General features: G+C 46.5%; 1 protein-coding gene across 1 annotated transcript in view; it reads left to right on the top strand.

The window, feature by feature from the left end:
• Nucleotides 1-15,642, top strand: part of LOC149443071 (uncharacterized) — a 145,822-nt gene that overhangs the window by 102,264 nt on the left and 27,916 nt on the right. The window contains 1 exon segment of the mRNA XM_089655915.1: nucleotides 1,948-2,811. Within this exon segment, the coding sequence (XP_089512041.1) occupies nucleotides 1,948-2,811 (864 nt within the window).

The raw sequence follows: 15,642 nt of genomic DNA, 5'->3' as shown, positions 1-15,642 counted from the left end.
TTTTTACAATATAACGATCCTGCTGATGTGCCTGACCGCATCCATGTGACTATCATCGTACCTGCTTAGGGCGTTATAGGTCTCCTGGGGTATCTTCCTTGGACATCTAATTTTCAATTGATCACCCCCAAGGGACTTCCTATATGCCATCCACCAAGAAAAAGAAGGGACAAGCTCAAAAGTCCCTTACGACATACCTACTTAAAACGCACGAGATAAGCAACATAATTAAAAATAACCACCTCCAAATTAAAATAAATACCCTATAACACCATCAACACCCTCCCCTAAAGGTGTGCAAAATCATATAAAGTGACAGTGAATTTACAAATTTATCCTAATATACAATAACTATGAAAAATGTCTCTATATACCTTTGTCCTAAAAATAAAAATTATTTTTTTTATATATATATCCAATCCACTAAAAAATAAAGTCCACTCAAATTTTATGTCCAATCCACCAACTAAAAAGTCCAAAATTTCTTCCAACGATATCCCAAAATATATCCACCTCAAAAAAAGGAAAATCACATAGTGCATTACCCTTTATACATAACAATTTCCATATACTTCATATAGTGAATATCCGTGAAAAATAGTGAAAAACGTGAAACATACGTGAATAAGTGAAACAAATAAATAAATGTGTATAACACTCAACAGTGCCACATCAACGCCACAGCAAAATTTAGTGCCACTTCTATTTATAGTAAGGGTACCCTTACCAACTATCCCAAAATAATATGCTTCAAAATGCTTCAGGAACATTCCAGGCTAGCCCTCTCATAGATTTTACTTCAGACCTCTCTTGTTATCACGGTACTTTCTGATCTCCTCAGACACTCTGTTTGTATTCATCTCCAAGAGAACACACAGGACATAGTATAATACCGCCAGATAGATATATCAAATATGCTTTAATGTAAACTGCTCACATGATATAAGGTTTAAAACCGCTTAATATGAAATGGAAGGAGTCTCACAACCATCCAGGGAAACGTCCACGTGTGTCTCCACGATTTTCCCTTCTCCAAGATGGCCACCAGTAAACTTCCGGTTCCGGTAAAACGTCTTGACGTCACTATCCTTGACGCGTTTCGTCATCGACTTAATCATAACCCCTTATGATTAAGTCGATGACGAAACGCGTCAAGGATAGTGACGTCAAGACGTTTTACCGGAACCGGAAGTTTACTGGTGGCCATCTTGGAGAAGGGAAAATCGTGGAGACACACGTGGACGTTTCCCTGGATGGTTGTGAGACTCCTTCCATTTCATATTAAGCGGTTTTAAACCTTATATCATGTGAGCAGTTTACATTAAAGCATATTTGATATATCTATCTGGCGGTATTATACTATGTCCTGTGTGTTCTCTTGGAGATGAATACAAACAGAGTGTCTGAGGAGATCAGAAAGTACCGTGATAACAAGAGAGGTCTGAAGTAAAATCTATGAGAGGGCTAGCCTGGAAAGTTCCTGAAGCATTTTGAAGCATATTATTTTGGGATAGTTGGTAAGGGTACCCTTACTATAAATAGAAGTGGCACTAAATTTTGCTGTGGCGTTGATGTGGCACTGTTGAGTGTTATACACATTTATTTATTTGTTTCACTTATTCACGTATGTTTCACGTTTTTCACTATTTTTCACGGATATTCACTATATGAAGTATATGGAAATTGTTATGTATAAAGGGTAATGCACTATGTGATTTTCCTTTTTTTGAGGTGGATATATTTTGGGATATCGTTGGAAGAAATTTTGGACTTTTTAGTTGGTGGATTGGACATAAAATTTGAGTGGACTTTATTTTTTAGTGGATTGGATATATATATAAAAAAAATAATTTTTATTTTTAGGACAAAGGTATATAGAGACATTTTTCATAGTTATTGTATATTAGGATAAATTTGTAAATTCACTGTCACTTTATATGATATGAGATAAGCAACATGTCTCAAGATAATACAGAACGAGCATCTCCATTCGGTCCCACGCAAGATACCGTAGTTCATACATTAACTCAGGACACTGAATGTGCACAGCAACTTACCAAGGGGGACTTGGAATCTTGCCTGGAAACTATGTACACTAAGCTAGCTGCTAAATTCCAATCAGAACTCCACAAGAGCACGAATGTTCTATCCCAGGAAATAGCGGCATTGGGCTCCAGAACCGACCGCTTGGAAACCAAACATGATGAACTCAGTCTGGCTCATGGTGAGCTTTCCAGGGATCACGATCATTTACAGACAACCTTTGCACAATTGCAGGCACAGGTTGAGGATCTTGATAATCGTAACCGCAGGAATAATTTGCGAGTCAGAGGAGTCCCGGAGTCTGTGAATGACCTTTCAAAAGCCATGACCAAGCTATTCCAATCACTCCTTCCGGACCATGACACCGAGTCCTTTGCTTGTGACCGCATTCACAGAGCCCTGCGCCCAAAACCTCCTAATGATAAACCACCTCGCGACATTGTCCTTTGTATGAAGGATTTCCTGATTAAAGAAAATATACTCAGGGCTGCCCGCAATATCCCAACAATCATTTTTGAAGGCTCCGCTTTGCAAATATTCCCAGATGTCTCTCCAGCTACGTTGGAGAGACGCAGAAAAATGAAGGAAATTACGGCCACCCTTTTTTCAGCTCGGATCCGCTATAAATGGGGCTTCCCCTTTAAGTTGATAGTCCCCCACAATGGAAGCACATGCAAAGATACCTCTCTCCCTGAGGGCCAGGATATTTTGGCCAAATTGGGCTTGGTTGATCCTCCTTCTCCTCGACGTCCTCCTTCCACTCCTCGGGTATCTCCAATATGGCACACTCCATCTCCAAGAAGAGAACGGAGGAGAGTCAGACAAGAACCAGGATGAACCGTTATTGATGGATTTTGCTCGTTTGTGTCTCATACATCCTTTGGATGTTTTTCTTGGTCACTATTGAGATGTCTCTATATCCTGCATATTATGTTTGCGTTTTTGGTACTTATATCTGGATGTGTAAAGTTTAACTAAGGTCTTTGGACCTATATTACACCGCCCGTATGTTCATGATCTTAAGACTCTTGGACACGTGACCCCCCCTGCCACCTGGCATGGCCGGAGATGTCACCTCCTGATTGTGGGGTGGCGGCTCTGGTTTCCATGCTTTACAGCGTCAGGGTTTGGGCCTGATTGGCCCTTTGATGTTTGATTTTTCTGTTTTTTTCAGGTATGGCAAAAGTCCCACCTGATCCATGTTTTCTAGCTAACCTTTTAATTGTAGAAGTTCTTAAAACCTCATCTCTATTGCTTTCTATCTTTCTTCTTTATAAAGCCTTAGTACATGATAATGGTTTTGTGCTGATTTGTGGATGTCCTGGCGCCCACACTGGGGTCTGGATGTTCCTTAAATTGTCACTACAGATTATTGCTTTGTTGTGGATCTGCTGATTCTAATGTCTAGCCAAATAGTTTTTAGAGATGTCCTGTCAATATGTACTTTTATGCCGATAGCTATTATTTCCGTGTTGCCATGGTTATTCAATGTATTTCGCATAATGTCCAGGGTTTCAATTCACCAAACAAGCGAAAAACATCCTTTCTTCAATATAAGCGATTGGGGGCTAAAATTATTTTACTACAGGAGACCCACTTTGCAGCCGCAAAACACCCGACATATTTTCATAAATCCTACAGGCAGGGGTATTATACCTTACATTCCTCTAAAAGCAGAGGTGTAGCCATTTTTGTAGCATAATTCATTCCCTTTTGAGGTTCAACATGTGTACCGTGATCCGGACAGTAGGTTTATCATTCTTAAAGACACTCTTTCGGGTCGTGAACTTACGATCGCTAATATCTATGCGCCTAATTCGGCACAAGTTTCCTTTTTTTCTCAAATTTTTAACATTCTGGATATGTTTTTGTCCCCCCATCTATTGGTGGGTGGTGATTTTAACCTGGTAGAAAACCTTCTTTTGGACCATAGCTCTCCCTCGCAATCTTCCCAAGCTTTTACAAAATCCCTCACTAAAAAACTGGATGCCCTCCAGTTGGTTGATACCTGGAGGGCACATAATGTGGGAGCCAGGGATTATTCATTTTATTCTCACCCACATGACTCTTATGCTAGATTAGATTATATCTACTGTACCCCCATTTTACTAGCTAATTCTAGGAAAGCTTGCATCCACTTGAGTCCCTGGTCAGATCACAATATTATGGCCTTATCTATCACATTTATAGGATTGGCACCTACCCCCTTCTCTTGGAGACCTAATGACTCTATGCTCACTGATATTAACTCTCACCAATTGGTGGTCACATCTATTCAAGAATATTTTCAGTCTAATTCTACTCCTGATATATCTCCAGCCACACTATGGGTAGCCCATAAGGTGGTCCTACGCGGCCACCTTATCTCCATGGCTTCTTCCAGAAATAGAAAACGATGGTAGCAAATTCTGCAACTTACCTGAGAATTAGAAACACATATTGCTAATCCATCTCTTCTTAATAAACGGTTACTATCTCAGAAGCGTTTAGAATTGAATACTCTGCTTTCTCAAAAGACTGAAAAAGCTCTCCGCTGGTCAAAGGCCTTGTTCTTGCTGCATAGTAACTCAGCATCCATTATGTTTGCAAGGAAATTGAATCGCTCTCTGCTCCCCTCACATGTTTATAAGTTACGCACTAACTCGGCGCTATTTCATCTCTACCTCAAGAAGTTTTGGGTATTTTTGAAAAATGTTATTCTAACCTACTAGCTCCTCCAGTCAAATTCTGTTCCGCCATCCGACTCATGGCTGGATTCTATACCCCTCCCTGCTCTCACACCTTCTCAGCTTGCCTCTCTTAATGCTCCCTGTACTTTGGAGGAAATAACCCGTGCGATTAGCACGCTAAAAAGTTCTACTGCACCGGGTCCTGATGGATTTACCGCTAGTTATTATAAACATTTTGCCGCTACGTTGGCTCCCTATTTGATAACATTATTTAATGATGTTCTGCAGGGGGGTAAGTTCCCGGAGGAGATGCTGTTGGCCAATATGTCTTTAATATCCAAACCACAAAAAGACCACCATTTACCACAAAACTATAGACCAATCTCAGTGATGAATAACGATCTGAAAATATTTAGCCGTATTTTGGCAGACAGGTTGGCCCCTATTATCTCCTCTTTGGTCTCTCCGGACCAATCAGGTTTTATTCCTGACAGATTCATTACTGATAACATTCACCTCACCCTAAATGTTATTCAAGATGCCAATTTACATTCTAAAGAGGTTCTGCTGATGAGTCTAGACATAAACAAGGCCTTTGACAGTGTGCTTTGGCACTATTTATTTTCCTTGCTACAGATGATGGGCTTCAGTGACTTTTTGGCCGGTATACACGCCCTATACGACTCCCCTAAAAGGAGAATAAGGCTTCCTGGCTGTAATTCTGAATTTTTTTACATTGGGTAGAGGCACCCATCAGGGCTGTCCTCTTTCACCCCTTTTATTTGCGCTGGTGTTGGAACCTTTGGCAGTAGCGATCAGATCACATCCGGATATTTCTGGCTACCCATTGTTAGTTTCACAATTCAAAATAAGTATGTATGCTGATGATGTTATGCTTTTCCTTACCAATCCGTTAAATTCATTGCCTAATCTATGTGCCGTATTGAATGATTTTGCTATAGTGTCAGGTCTTACTGTTAATTTTACCAAATCGGTGATTATGCCTGTTAATGTTCCTGATTCCCTGAGTGCCTCTCTCCGTAGCTCTTTTCTATTTCGTTGGGTCACGGATCGGATTTCCTATTTGGGTATTAATCTCACTCCTAGATACTCAGATATGTTTGCTGCTAATTATCCACCATGTGTATCGCGTCTCTCTACTCTATTGAAGATTTTGCACGGTTACCATATCTCCTTCCTGGGTAGAGTCACGGCGGTTAAAATGAATATTTTGCCTAAACTACTTTATCTTTTTACAGCACTTCCAGTTCCGGTCTCGAAAATGTTTTTGGATCACTTTCAGCGGACTATGAATAATTGTATCTGGGGTAATAAGCGTCCACGTTTTACTTCGTCTGTTTTGTACCGCTCACAACGGACGGGAGGTCTGGGTCTTCCCAATTTTTGGCTATATTATCTCTCAGCTCGTTTTGCACAACTATCACAATGGGCTACTATTAACTCTCAGATCCCTTGGATCAAGTTTGAATCTCAGTCTATACGGCCATTTTACTTACCGGGTATATTGTGGTCTAAAATCTCCCCTCGATCATTTACTTTTCATAACTCCATAGTGACCCACTCACTGACACTTTGGTCCAAATACAAATTTAAATTGAATCTGGTCTCTTCTATTCCCCCAGGTGTTTCGTTTTTTGGTGATCCTGCTTTTGTTGCAGCTTTTTCTTCCCCTCAAGCGTTTCGTTGGTGGTATGATTGCTCTTTTATTAGATTATCTGATTTTCAAAGAGGAGGATCTTCTATTACTTTTGATATGCTGCGTGTTTTTGATGTTCCTCTTCGTGAGTACTAGAGATGAGCGAATCGAACATGGCGAAGTGGAATTCGTTTCGAAGATTAGGAAAAATTCGATTCGCGCCGAATCCGAAAATTAGCAAACTTCGGATGCACGAATCGAATTTTCCCAAAAATGGCGGCGACATGTGTGGCGACGGAGCGGGGATCTCTGGGAAGGCGCGCAGACCCATAATGCATTCATTCATGACATGTGATCGCATTAGCCAATCAGCAGACAGCCAGCCAGCACTGTGAAATGGTGGAGCTATAAATCGCGGCCATCTTAGAATTCTCCATTAGCCTCCGGTCATTCAAGAGAGACAGACCTGTCTGTATTAGGGACAGAGTTAGGGCCACAGAGACTTTAGGGCCACAGAATCGTTACTCAGGGACACAGAATTGTTACTCAGGGACACAGAATCGTTACTCAGGGACAGACACAGAATTGTTACTCAGGGACACAGAATTGTTACTCAGGGACACAGAATCGTTACTCAGGGACACAGAATTGTTACTCAGGGACACAGAATCGTTACTCAGGGACACAGAATTGTTACTCAGGGACACAGAATTGTTACTCAGGGACACAGAATCGTTACTCAGGGACACAGAATCGTTACTCAGGGACACAGAATCGTTATTCAGGGACACAGAATCGTTACTCAGGGACACAGAATCGTTACTCAGGGACACAGAATTGTTACTGAGGGACACAGAATCGTTACTGAGGGACACAGAATTGTTACTCAGGGACACAGAATCGTTACTCAGGGACACAGAATCGTTACTCAGAGACACAGAATCGTTACTCAGGGACAGACACAGAATTGTTACTCAGGGACACAGAATCGTTACTCAGGGACACAGAATTGTTACTCAGGGACACAGAATCGTTACTCAGGGACACAGAATCGTTACTCAGGGACACAGAATTGTTACTCAGGGACACAGAATCGTTACTGAGGGACACAGAATCGTTACTCAGGGAAACAGAATCGTTACTCAGGGACACAGAATCGTTACTCAGGGACACAGAATTGTTACTCAGGGACACAGAATCGTTACTGAGGGACACAGAATCGTTAATCAGGGACACAGAATCGTTACTCAGGGACACAGAATCGTTACTCAGGGACACAGAATTGTTACTCAGGGACACAGAATCATTACTGAGGGACACAGAATTGTTACTCAGGGACACAGAATTGTTACTCAGGGACACAGAATTGTTAATGAGGGACACAGAATCGTTACTGAGGGACACAGAATCGTTACTCAGGGACACAGAATCGTTACTCAGGGACACAGAATCGCTACTCAGGGACACAGAATTGTTACTCAGGGACACAGAATTGTTACTCAGGGACACAGAATCGTTACTCAGGGACAGACACAGAATTGTTACTCAGGGACACAGAATTGTTACTCAGGGACACAGAATCGTTACTCAGGGACACAGAATTGTTACTCAGGGACACAGAATCGTTACTCAGGGACACAGAATCGTTACTCAGGGACACAGAATTGTTACTCAGGGACACAGAATCGTTACTGAGGGACACAGAATCGTTACTCAGGGACACAGAATCGTTACTCAGGGACACAGAATCGTTACTCAGGGACACAGAATTGTTACTCAGGGACACAGAATCGTTACTCAGGGACACAGAATCGTTAATCAGGGACACAGAATCGTTACTCAGGGACACAGAATTGTTACTTAGGGACACAGAATCGTTACTGAGGGACACAGAATTGTTACTCAGGGACACAGAATTGTTACTCAGGGACACAGAATTGTTAATGAGGGACACAGAATCGTTACTGAGGGACACAGAATCGTTACTGAGGGACACAGAATCGTTACTCAGGGACACAGAATCGTTACTCAGGGACACAGAATCGCTACTCAGGGACACAGAATTGTTACTCAGGGACACAGAATCGTTACTCAGGGACACAGAATCGTTACTCAGGGACAGACACAGAATTGTTACTCAGGGACACAGAATTGTTACTCAGGGACACAGAATCGTTACTCAGGGACACAGAATTGTTACTCAGGGACACAGAATCGTTACTCAGGGACACAGAATCGTTACTCAGGGACACATAATTGTTACTCGGGGACACAGAATCGTTACTCGGGGACACAGAATCGTTACTCGGGGACACAGAATCGTTACTCAGGGACACAGAATCGTTACTCGGGGACACAGAATTGTTACTCAGGGACACAGAATTGTTACTCAGGGACACAGAATCGTTACTCGGGGACACAGAATCGTTACTCGGGGACACAGAATTGTTACTCAGGGACACAGAATCGTTACTTTCTGCTTCACAAACACTATTGAATTAAAGAGTATGTCAGACAACACGCAGAGGAGTGGCAGAGGAGGCAATGTTTCAGGAGCGAGCAGACGTGGCAGCAGAGGAAGGGGTCGAGGCAGCACTAGTCGCAGCCAGAGGCCAGTGCTCCCGGTGTCATCCAGCGGTCGTGTCTCCACCGACAACCCTGCCGTCATTGATTGGTTGGCTCGGTCGTCTTCCTCTTCCCAGGTCACCTCTGACACCTACAGCCAAGGGTCGGTGGGTACGTCAGACACAACCGTTAGTTGGCATGGCCCGGGAGCAAGCCCACTGAAATCGCGTGTCCTCTACCTGCCCCTGTCCTTTGGTGTTCCCTCACCAAGCGAAGTATCGCATGCTGTGGGCTCAGCCCCACTGTACAGTGAGGAAGAGCTAACAGAGGGCGGTCAGGAACGGGGGGAGACATCCGCCTCTTCAGCAGCCAGGCGAAGAAGTACTGGCGAGGAGAGTGGCTCGGTAGCCGGTCTAGAGACAGGTCTGTCTCCTGACCCACACGCAGCCGAGGGGGCTAGTAGTGAGGCGGAGACCCTAATTGATGATGATGAGGCTGATCGCACTTGGCAGCCTCGTCGTCATCAGGCTATTGCTTCCGCATCATCAGGAGAAGAGGGTGCCAGCTTGGCAGCGAGCAAAACAGTCGGTGGGTTGCCCAGGAGGCAGCAGGGTCGCAGCAGTGTCAGTGGAGGCAAACGGCCACGGAGTACAGCACCAGCTCCACTGCAGCCTACCACCACGGCCAGTAGTGGTGCCGGTGTGCACGGAGGAAGCAGCAGTCAGCCAGTGAGGAGTATCGGGGGCAAAGTTTCCTTCTCGGCGGTGTGGCAATTTTTCGTCAAGCCGCCCGAGGAAGTAAACGTAGCCGTATGTCGACTATGTGGCCAGAAAGTCAAGCGTGGCCAGGGGGCCCATGTTGGGACTACAGCATTGCGTCAGCATATGCAGCGTCGCCATTCGGTGGCCTGGGAAAACCGTAATAAAGATACGGCGGTTCTGCCTGCCCCAGCCCCCGCTCCATCACCCGCTCCGTTACTTGCTCCGTCACCCGACGTCAATCGCCCTCTATCAGCCAGTCAAGGCTCCAACACCTCTGCTGAGGGGAGTTGTCGCTCGTTGGCATCTTCCGCTCGTTCAGATGCTCCTTCTCCTGCTACTCCTCTTCACGGATTCCGTCAGCAGTCTTTCTTGGAATCTGTTTCCAAGAGACAACAGTTTGCGAGCACGCACCCGACGGTGCAGAAGCTGAACGTCCTCCTGTCCAAGTTGCTGGTGCTGCAGTCCCTCCCTTTCCAACTGGTGGACTCAGCACCTTTCCGAGAAATGATGGCTTGTGCCGAGCCGCGGTGGAGAATGCCAAGCCGGCATTTCTTCGCCAAAAAGGCAGTGCCAGCCCTGCATTCACATGTAGAAGAGATGGTGGGCCAGTCTTTGAGCATGTCGGTCTCTGCCAAAGTGCACGGCAGCGCCGATGTGTGGAGCTGTAACTACGGTCAGGGATGGTACATGTCATTTACGGCTCACTGGGTGAACGTGGTGCCGGCACAGCCGCACCAGCAACTTGGACAGGTCACGCCGCTTTTGCCTCCACGTTTGCACGTCCTTGGTCCAGCAAAGATGTCCGCCTCTACCACCTCTTCTTCCGCCGTGTCCTCAGCCGCCACCCCCGTGCCAAGTCCCATTACCCGACCGGCATATCACATGTGCAGGGCGCAACGGTGTCACGCTGTGCTGCACCTGGTATGCCTTGGCAAACGTAGTCACACAGGGGAGGAACTTCTGAGTGTAATGAACAGAGAAATCGACAGATGGCTGTCTCCGCGCAAACTGAAAATCGGAACCATGTTGACCGACAACGGAAAGAACATGGTGTCTGCTCTGCGTCAAGGAAGGTTGTGCCATGCGCCATGCATGGCTCACGTGTTCAATCTGGTTGTCAAGCGGTTCCTAAAATCCACCATCCCACTGCAAGACATCCTTAAAATGTCACGTAAACTTTGCATGCATTTCAGCCATTCCTACACCGCAAAGCACACCCTCCTTGAGCTGCAGCGGCAGAACGGAATTCCACAGCATCGCCTGATCTGCGACGTTGCAACAAGGTGGAATTCAACCCTACACATGTTAGACCGCCTTTACGAACAGCAAAAGGCCATCACCGATTTCCTGATGTTACAAGCGGATAAAGGTACTCCCCTGTGTAACTTAGATGTCAGCCATTGGCAGCTCATGCGTGACACCTGCTGCTTGCTCAGGCCCTTTGAGGAGGCCACGCTATTCGTGAGTCGGCAGGACTATGGGATGAACGACGTCATTCCTCTGTTGCACGTCCTGGAACAAATGCTGTTAACAATGGCTGGTCAGGGTGCGGTAGACGTGGCGCACAGATCTCAACGCCACATGACGCCACATGACCCCTGTGGGGGCAGGACAGGAAGAAGAGGAGGAGGTAGAGGAGGACATTGGTGCTCAGGAATTATTGAGTGAAATGGGTGGTTTTTCCGCTCAGCGGACAGGAGTGGAGGAGCAGGAGCATCTGGTGGAGGAGGAGGAGACAGAGGACCCAGACGCACCGTGGCAGTATGCTGTGGAGATGGAGGCAGGGAGTCCCTCGCATTCCTTGGCACAAATGGCCCATAGCATGCTCGGTTGCTTGCGTAGCGACAGCCGAATAATAACCATCAGACAGAGGGATGACTTTTGGCTGTCCACCTTGTTGGACCCTCGCTACCGTTCAAAAATGGTGGCCTTTTTCACACCTGCTGAGAGGGAGGCCAAAATAAAGTACTATAAAAACCACCTATGTAGTCAGTTGGTCTCTGCCTTTGTGCGCCAACGTCCATCCTCAGACACTGTGGGCCCTGTGCGCTCGCTTTCCGCTGCCATGGCAGCAGGGGAGGGGTGGGGTGGTAGGAGCAGTGGCAGCTCCACCAGCAGCGGCTGCCTCAGTCTGCAGTCGATAATGAGTAGCTTTCTTCACCAGCGCAGTGAGAAAACTACTAACCAGCCGCAGCAGCAGCAGCATCAGGTGGACCTGGAGCAGGACCTCAAACAACAGGCTCGGGCCTACTTGGACAGCACCCTGCCAACCGAGGTAGACAATCCCCTTGACTACTGGGCAACGAAACTTGACCTTTGGCCCCAACTAGCTGAATTTGCCCTTGAAAGGCTGTCATGCCCGGCCAGTAGCGTGGCATCGGAGCGCGTGTTTAGTGCGGCAGGAGGTATTGTAACTCCGCGGAGGACACGACTGTCCACCCAAAGTGTGGAGAGACTCATGTTTGTGAAAATGAATCAGGCGTGGATTAGTCTGGATTTCGAACCACCAGTTCCTGACACAAGTGACTAAATCCGCCATGAATCATGCCCCAAACATGTTATTATTTTTAACATAGGCCTCTGTATGGCCTTCAATTTAAGCTGCTTACGCTTCGCCATTCTGCCATGGGCCCCTGTACCACCTCCTCTTGCTGCTGCCAGGTCCAGAGTGTGTCATGGCCTCCCATTGCTGCTGACTTCATCGCCAGACTCTGCCATGTGCCACTTTCAGGTCTCCTTACACTGTTGGTGGGTTCCATTTTGTGATAGGGTGCTGTATGGCCTTCCATTGCTGCTGCCTCCACCGCCACCCTGCGCCATGTGCCTCTGTCGTCTGCTCACGCTGCTGACGGCTTCCGCTTTTTAACCGAGGCCTGTGTTTGGCTTCCGAATACTGCTGCATCCACCGCCACCCTGCGCCATGTGTCTCTGTCGTCTGCTCACGCTGCTGACGGCTTCCGCTTTTTAACCTAGGCCTGTGTATGGCTTCAGAATAATGCTGCCTCCACTGGCACCCTGCGCCATGTGCCTCTGTCGTCTGCTCACGCTGCTGCCAGGTCCATACTGATTCATGGCCCCCTGTACCGGCTCCTCATGAACGTGGTTCAGCGGGTTTGCATCACTTAACGGCAAATCGTTGACAAACGCTGGGACGTTCAGTGTTGTGCGCATTAAGCCAGACACCAAAGGGCAGCACAGACCTGTTATTACTCGCTCAAGCATGGCTGAACAAAACCAGTCTCTACCACAAATTGGACCCAGACCTGCCCAGGGTCTCGTAAGTAGATTGCACGGAGGAGTAGAGTTCGTTATTGGAATTAACTGTGAGGGACTTTTAAACCTAGGCCTGTGTATGGCCTTCAATTTTAGCTGCTTACGCTCCGCCACTCTGCCATGGGCCCCTGTACCGCCTCCTCATGCTGCTGCCAGGCCCGTAATCTGCCATGGGCCCCCGTACCGACTCCTCATGCTGCTGCCAGGCCCGTAATCTGTCATGGGCCCCTGTACCGCCTCCTCATGCTGCTGCCAGGTCCAGAGTGTGTCATGGGTCCCTGTACGGCCTCCCATTGCTGCTGTCTCCATCGCCACACTCTGCCATGTGCCACTTTCAGGTCTCCTCACACTGCTGGTGGGTTCCATTTTGTCATAGGGTGCTTTATGACCTCCCATTGCTGCTGCCTCCACCGCCACCCTGCGCCATGTGCCTGTCGTCTGCTCACGCTGCTGACGGCTTCCGCTTTTTAACCGAGGCCTGTGTTTGGCTTCCGAATACTGCTGCCTCCACCGCCACCCTGCGCCATGTGTCTCTGTCGTCTGCTCACGCTGCTGACGGCTTCCGCTTTTTAACCTAGTCCTGTGTAAGTCTTCCGAATACTGCTGCCTCCACCGCCACCCTGCGCCATGTGCCACTTTCAGGTCTCCTTACACTGTTGGTGGGTTCCATTTTGTGATAGGGTGCTGTATGGCCTTCCATTGCTGCTGCCTCCACCGCCACCCTGCGCCATGTGCCTCTGTCGTCTGCTCACGCTGCTGACGGCTTCCGCTTTTTAACCTAGGCCTGTGTTTGGCTTCCGAATACTGCTGCATCCACCGCCCGCCCACTGCTGCTGCCAGGCCCGTAATCTGTCATGGGCCCCCGTACCGACTCCTCATGCTGCTGCCAGGCCCGTGATCTGTCATGGGCCCCTGTACCGCCTCCTCATGCTGCTGCCAGGTCCAGAGTGTGTCATGGGTCCCTGTACGGCCTCCCATTGCTGCTGTCTCCATCGCCACACTCTGCCATGTGCCACTTTCAGGTCTCCTCACACTGCTGGTGGGTTCCATTTTGTCATAGGTGCTGTATGGCCTCCCATTGCTGCTGCCTCCACCGCCACACTGTGGCTCCACACTCTGGTTTTGGCCCCGTGACTGCCCAAATGAGTGAAGTGTGCGGTGATTCTAAGATCGACGGCACTCATCTGCATGTCATACTGACTGTCAGTATTATTTCTCTTCCCCAGCAGACTCCAAGGGCATTTAAATTAAAGGTACAGTGTTCTGCACTAATATAAAGGCTCTCTGAAGCCTAGAAACACCCTTTTTATAAGTTAAATTCGCAGCGAATATATTCGCCTCGAATCGAATTTATTCCGCGAATTCGGCGAATCAGCCGAATCGAATTTTTGAATAATTCGCTCATCTCTAGTGAGTACCATCGTTACCGACAGATTAGACATTTTTTAATTCACATTTTGGCCTTATACCCTCTTCTCCGATTTCATTTTTTGAACGTGTCAGCTGTAACTCTCCTAGAGGTAGGGGTCTTATTTCTGATCTTTATCACCAATCTTTGATCTGTTTTTCTCATACACCCCCTTTGTATAGACAAAGATGGGAGGAGGACGGTGGTATCACTTTTTCGGATGAGGATTGGGATTCCATGGTGGATAACATATGTAAGTGTTCTAGATCTCTTTCTGTCCATGAAACAGCCCTCAAGGTTTTAACTAGATGGTATTACACCCCATCAAGACTACATGTATTGTTCCCTCAGGTGTCCCCTTTATGTTTTGGGGCTGTGGTCTCACAGGTACTTTGGTTCATATATTCTGGGATTGCCCGACCATATCTTTGATTTGGCGTAAGATATCTGAGGTGGCTACCTCACTGGCGGGTATCCCGGTACGATTGTCTATACAGACCTGTTTATTGGGGGCTCATATCCTGGGGGTCTCTGATGCCACTATGAGACTGATACATACTATTTGTATTGCCACTTTATGGGCTAATGCCTTACATTGGAGGTCCAATGCCGTACCCTTGGCCTCTGTTTTACACAGTGTTGATGCTGTGATGCTCATGGAACGTATTCATTATACCTTACTGGATGGGATGCACCTATTTGATAAAAAATGGGAGTCATGGAGAGATTGTAGACATTTATTGCATGATTAACAACATTCCAAGTGAAGGTTGACTGGCATATACTGTTGACAGATGTATCATTCAACTTACTTTATCATCTACATATTTCATGTACTTGCAATCTATTCTTTTCTATTTCTTCTCTTTCTTATGTTAATATACTTTTCTGTATTGTATTTTTCAAAAGTGCCTTGTTTTTGCTGTAAGTATCATTTGAAAATGTACTGTTTTACAGTCTACTTTTGCAAAATAAAACCATTTGTAAACAAAAAAAAAAATGCCAACATGTATTCTGCTCCATGTTTTTGGTGAGAAAATCCCAGTAAGTGTATATTGATTGCTTTGTGTGATAGTTATAGTGTCTACAAACTATGGGAGAGATACTGCAATTTACACCATTTTTTTGCTATACAGCGCTGCGCTAGTTTAACAGACAATTGCGCGGTTATGCAACATGGTACATAAATGAAATTTATGTCCTTTTTTCACACAAATAGAGCTTTCTTTTGCTGATCACCTGTGCGCTTTTTATTTTTGGCGCTAT

The sequence above is a fragment of the Staurois parvus genome, unplaced genomic scaffold, assembly GCF_062004578.1.
Source record: "Staurois parvus isolate SC_StPar_1 unplaced genomic scaffold, SC_StPar_1.0 ptg000877l, whole genome shotgun sequence".
Lineage (NCBI taxonomy): Eukaryota > Metazoa > Chordata > Amphibia > Anura > Ranidae > Staurois > Staurois parvus.
This window is presented reverse-complemented; position numbering and strand designations above follow the sequence as displayed.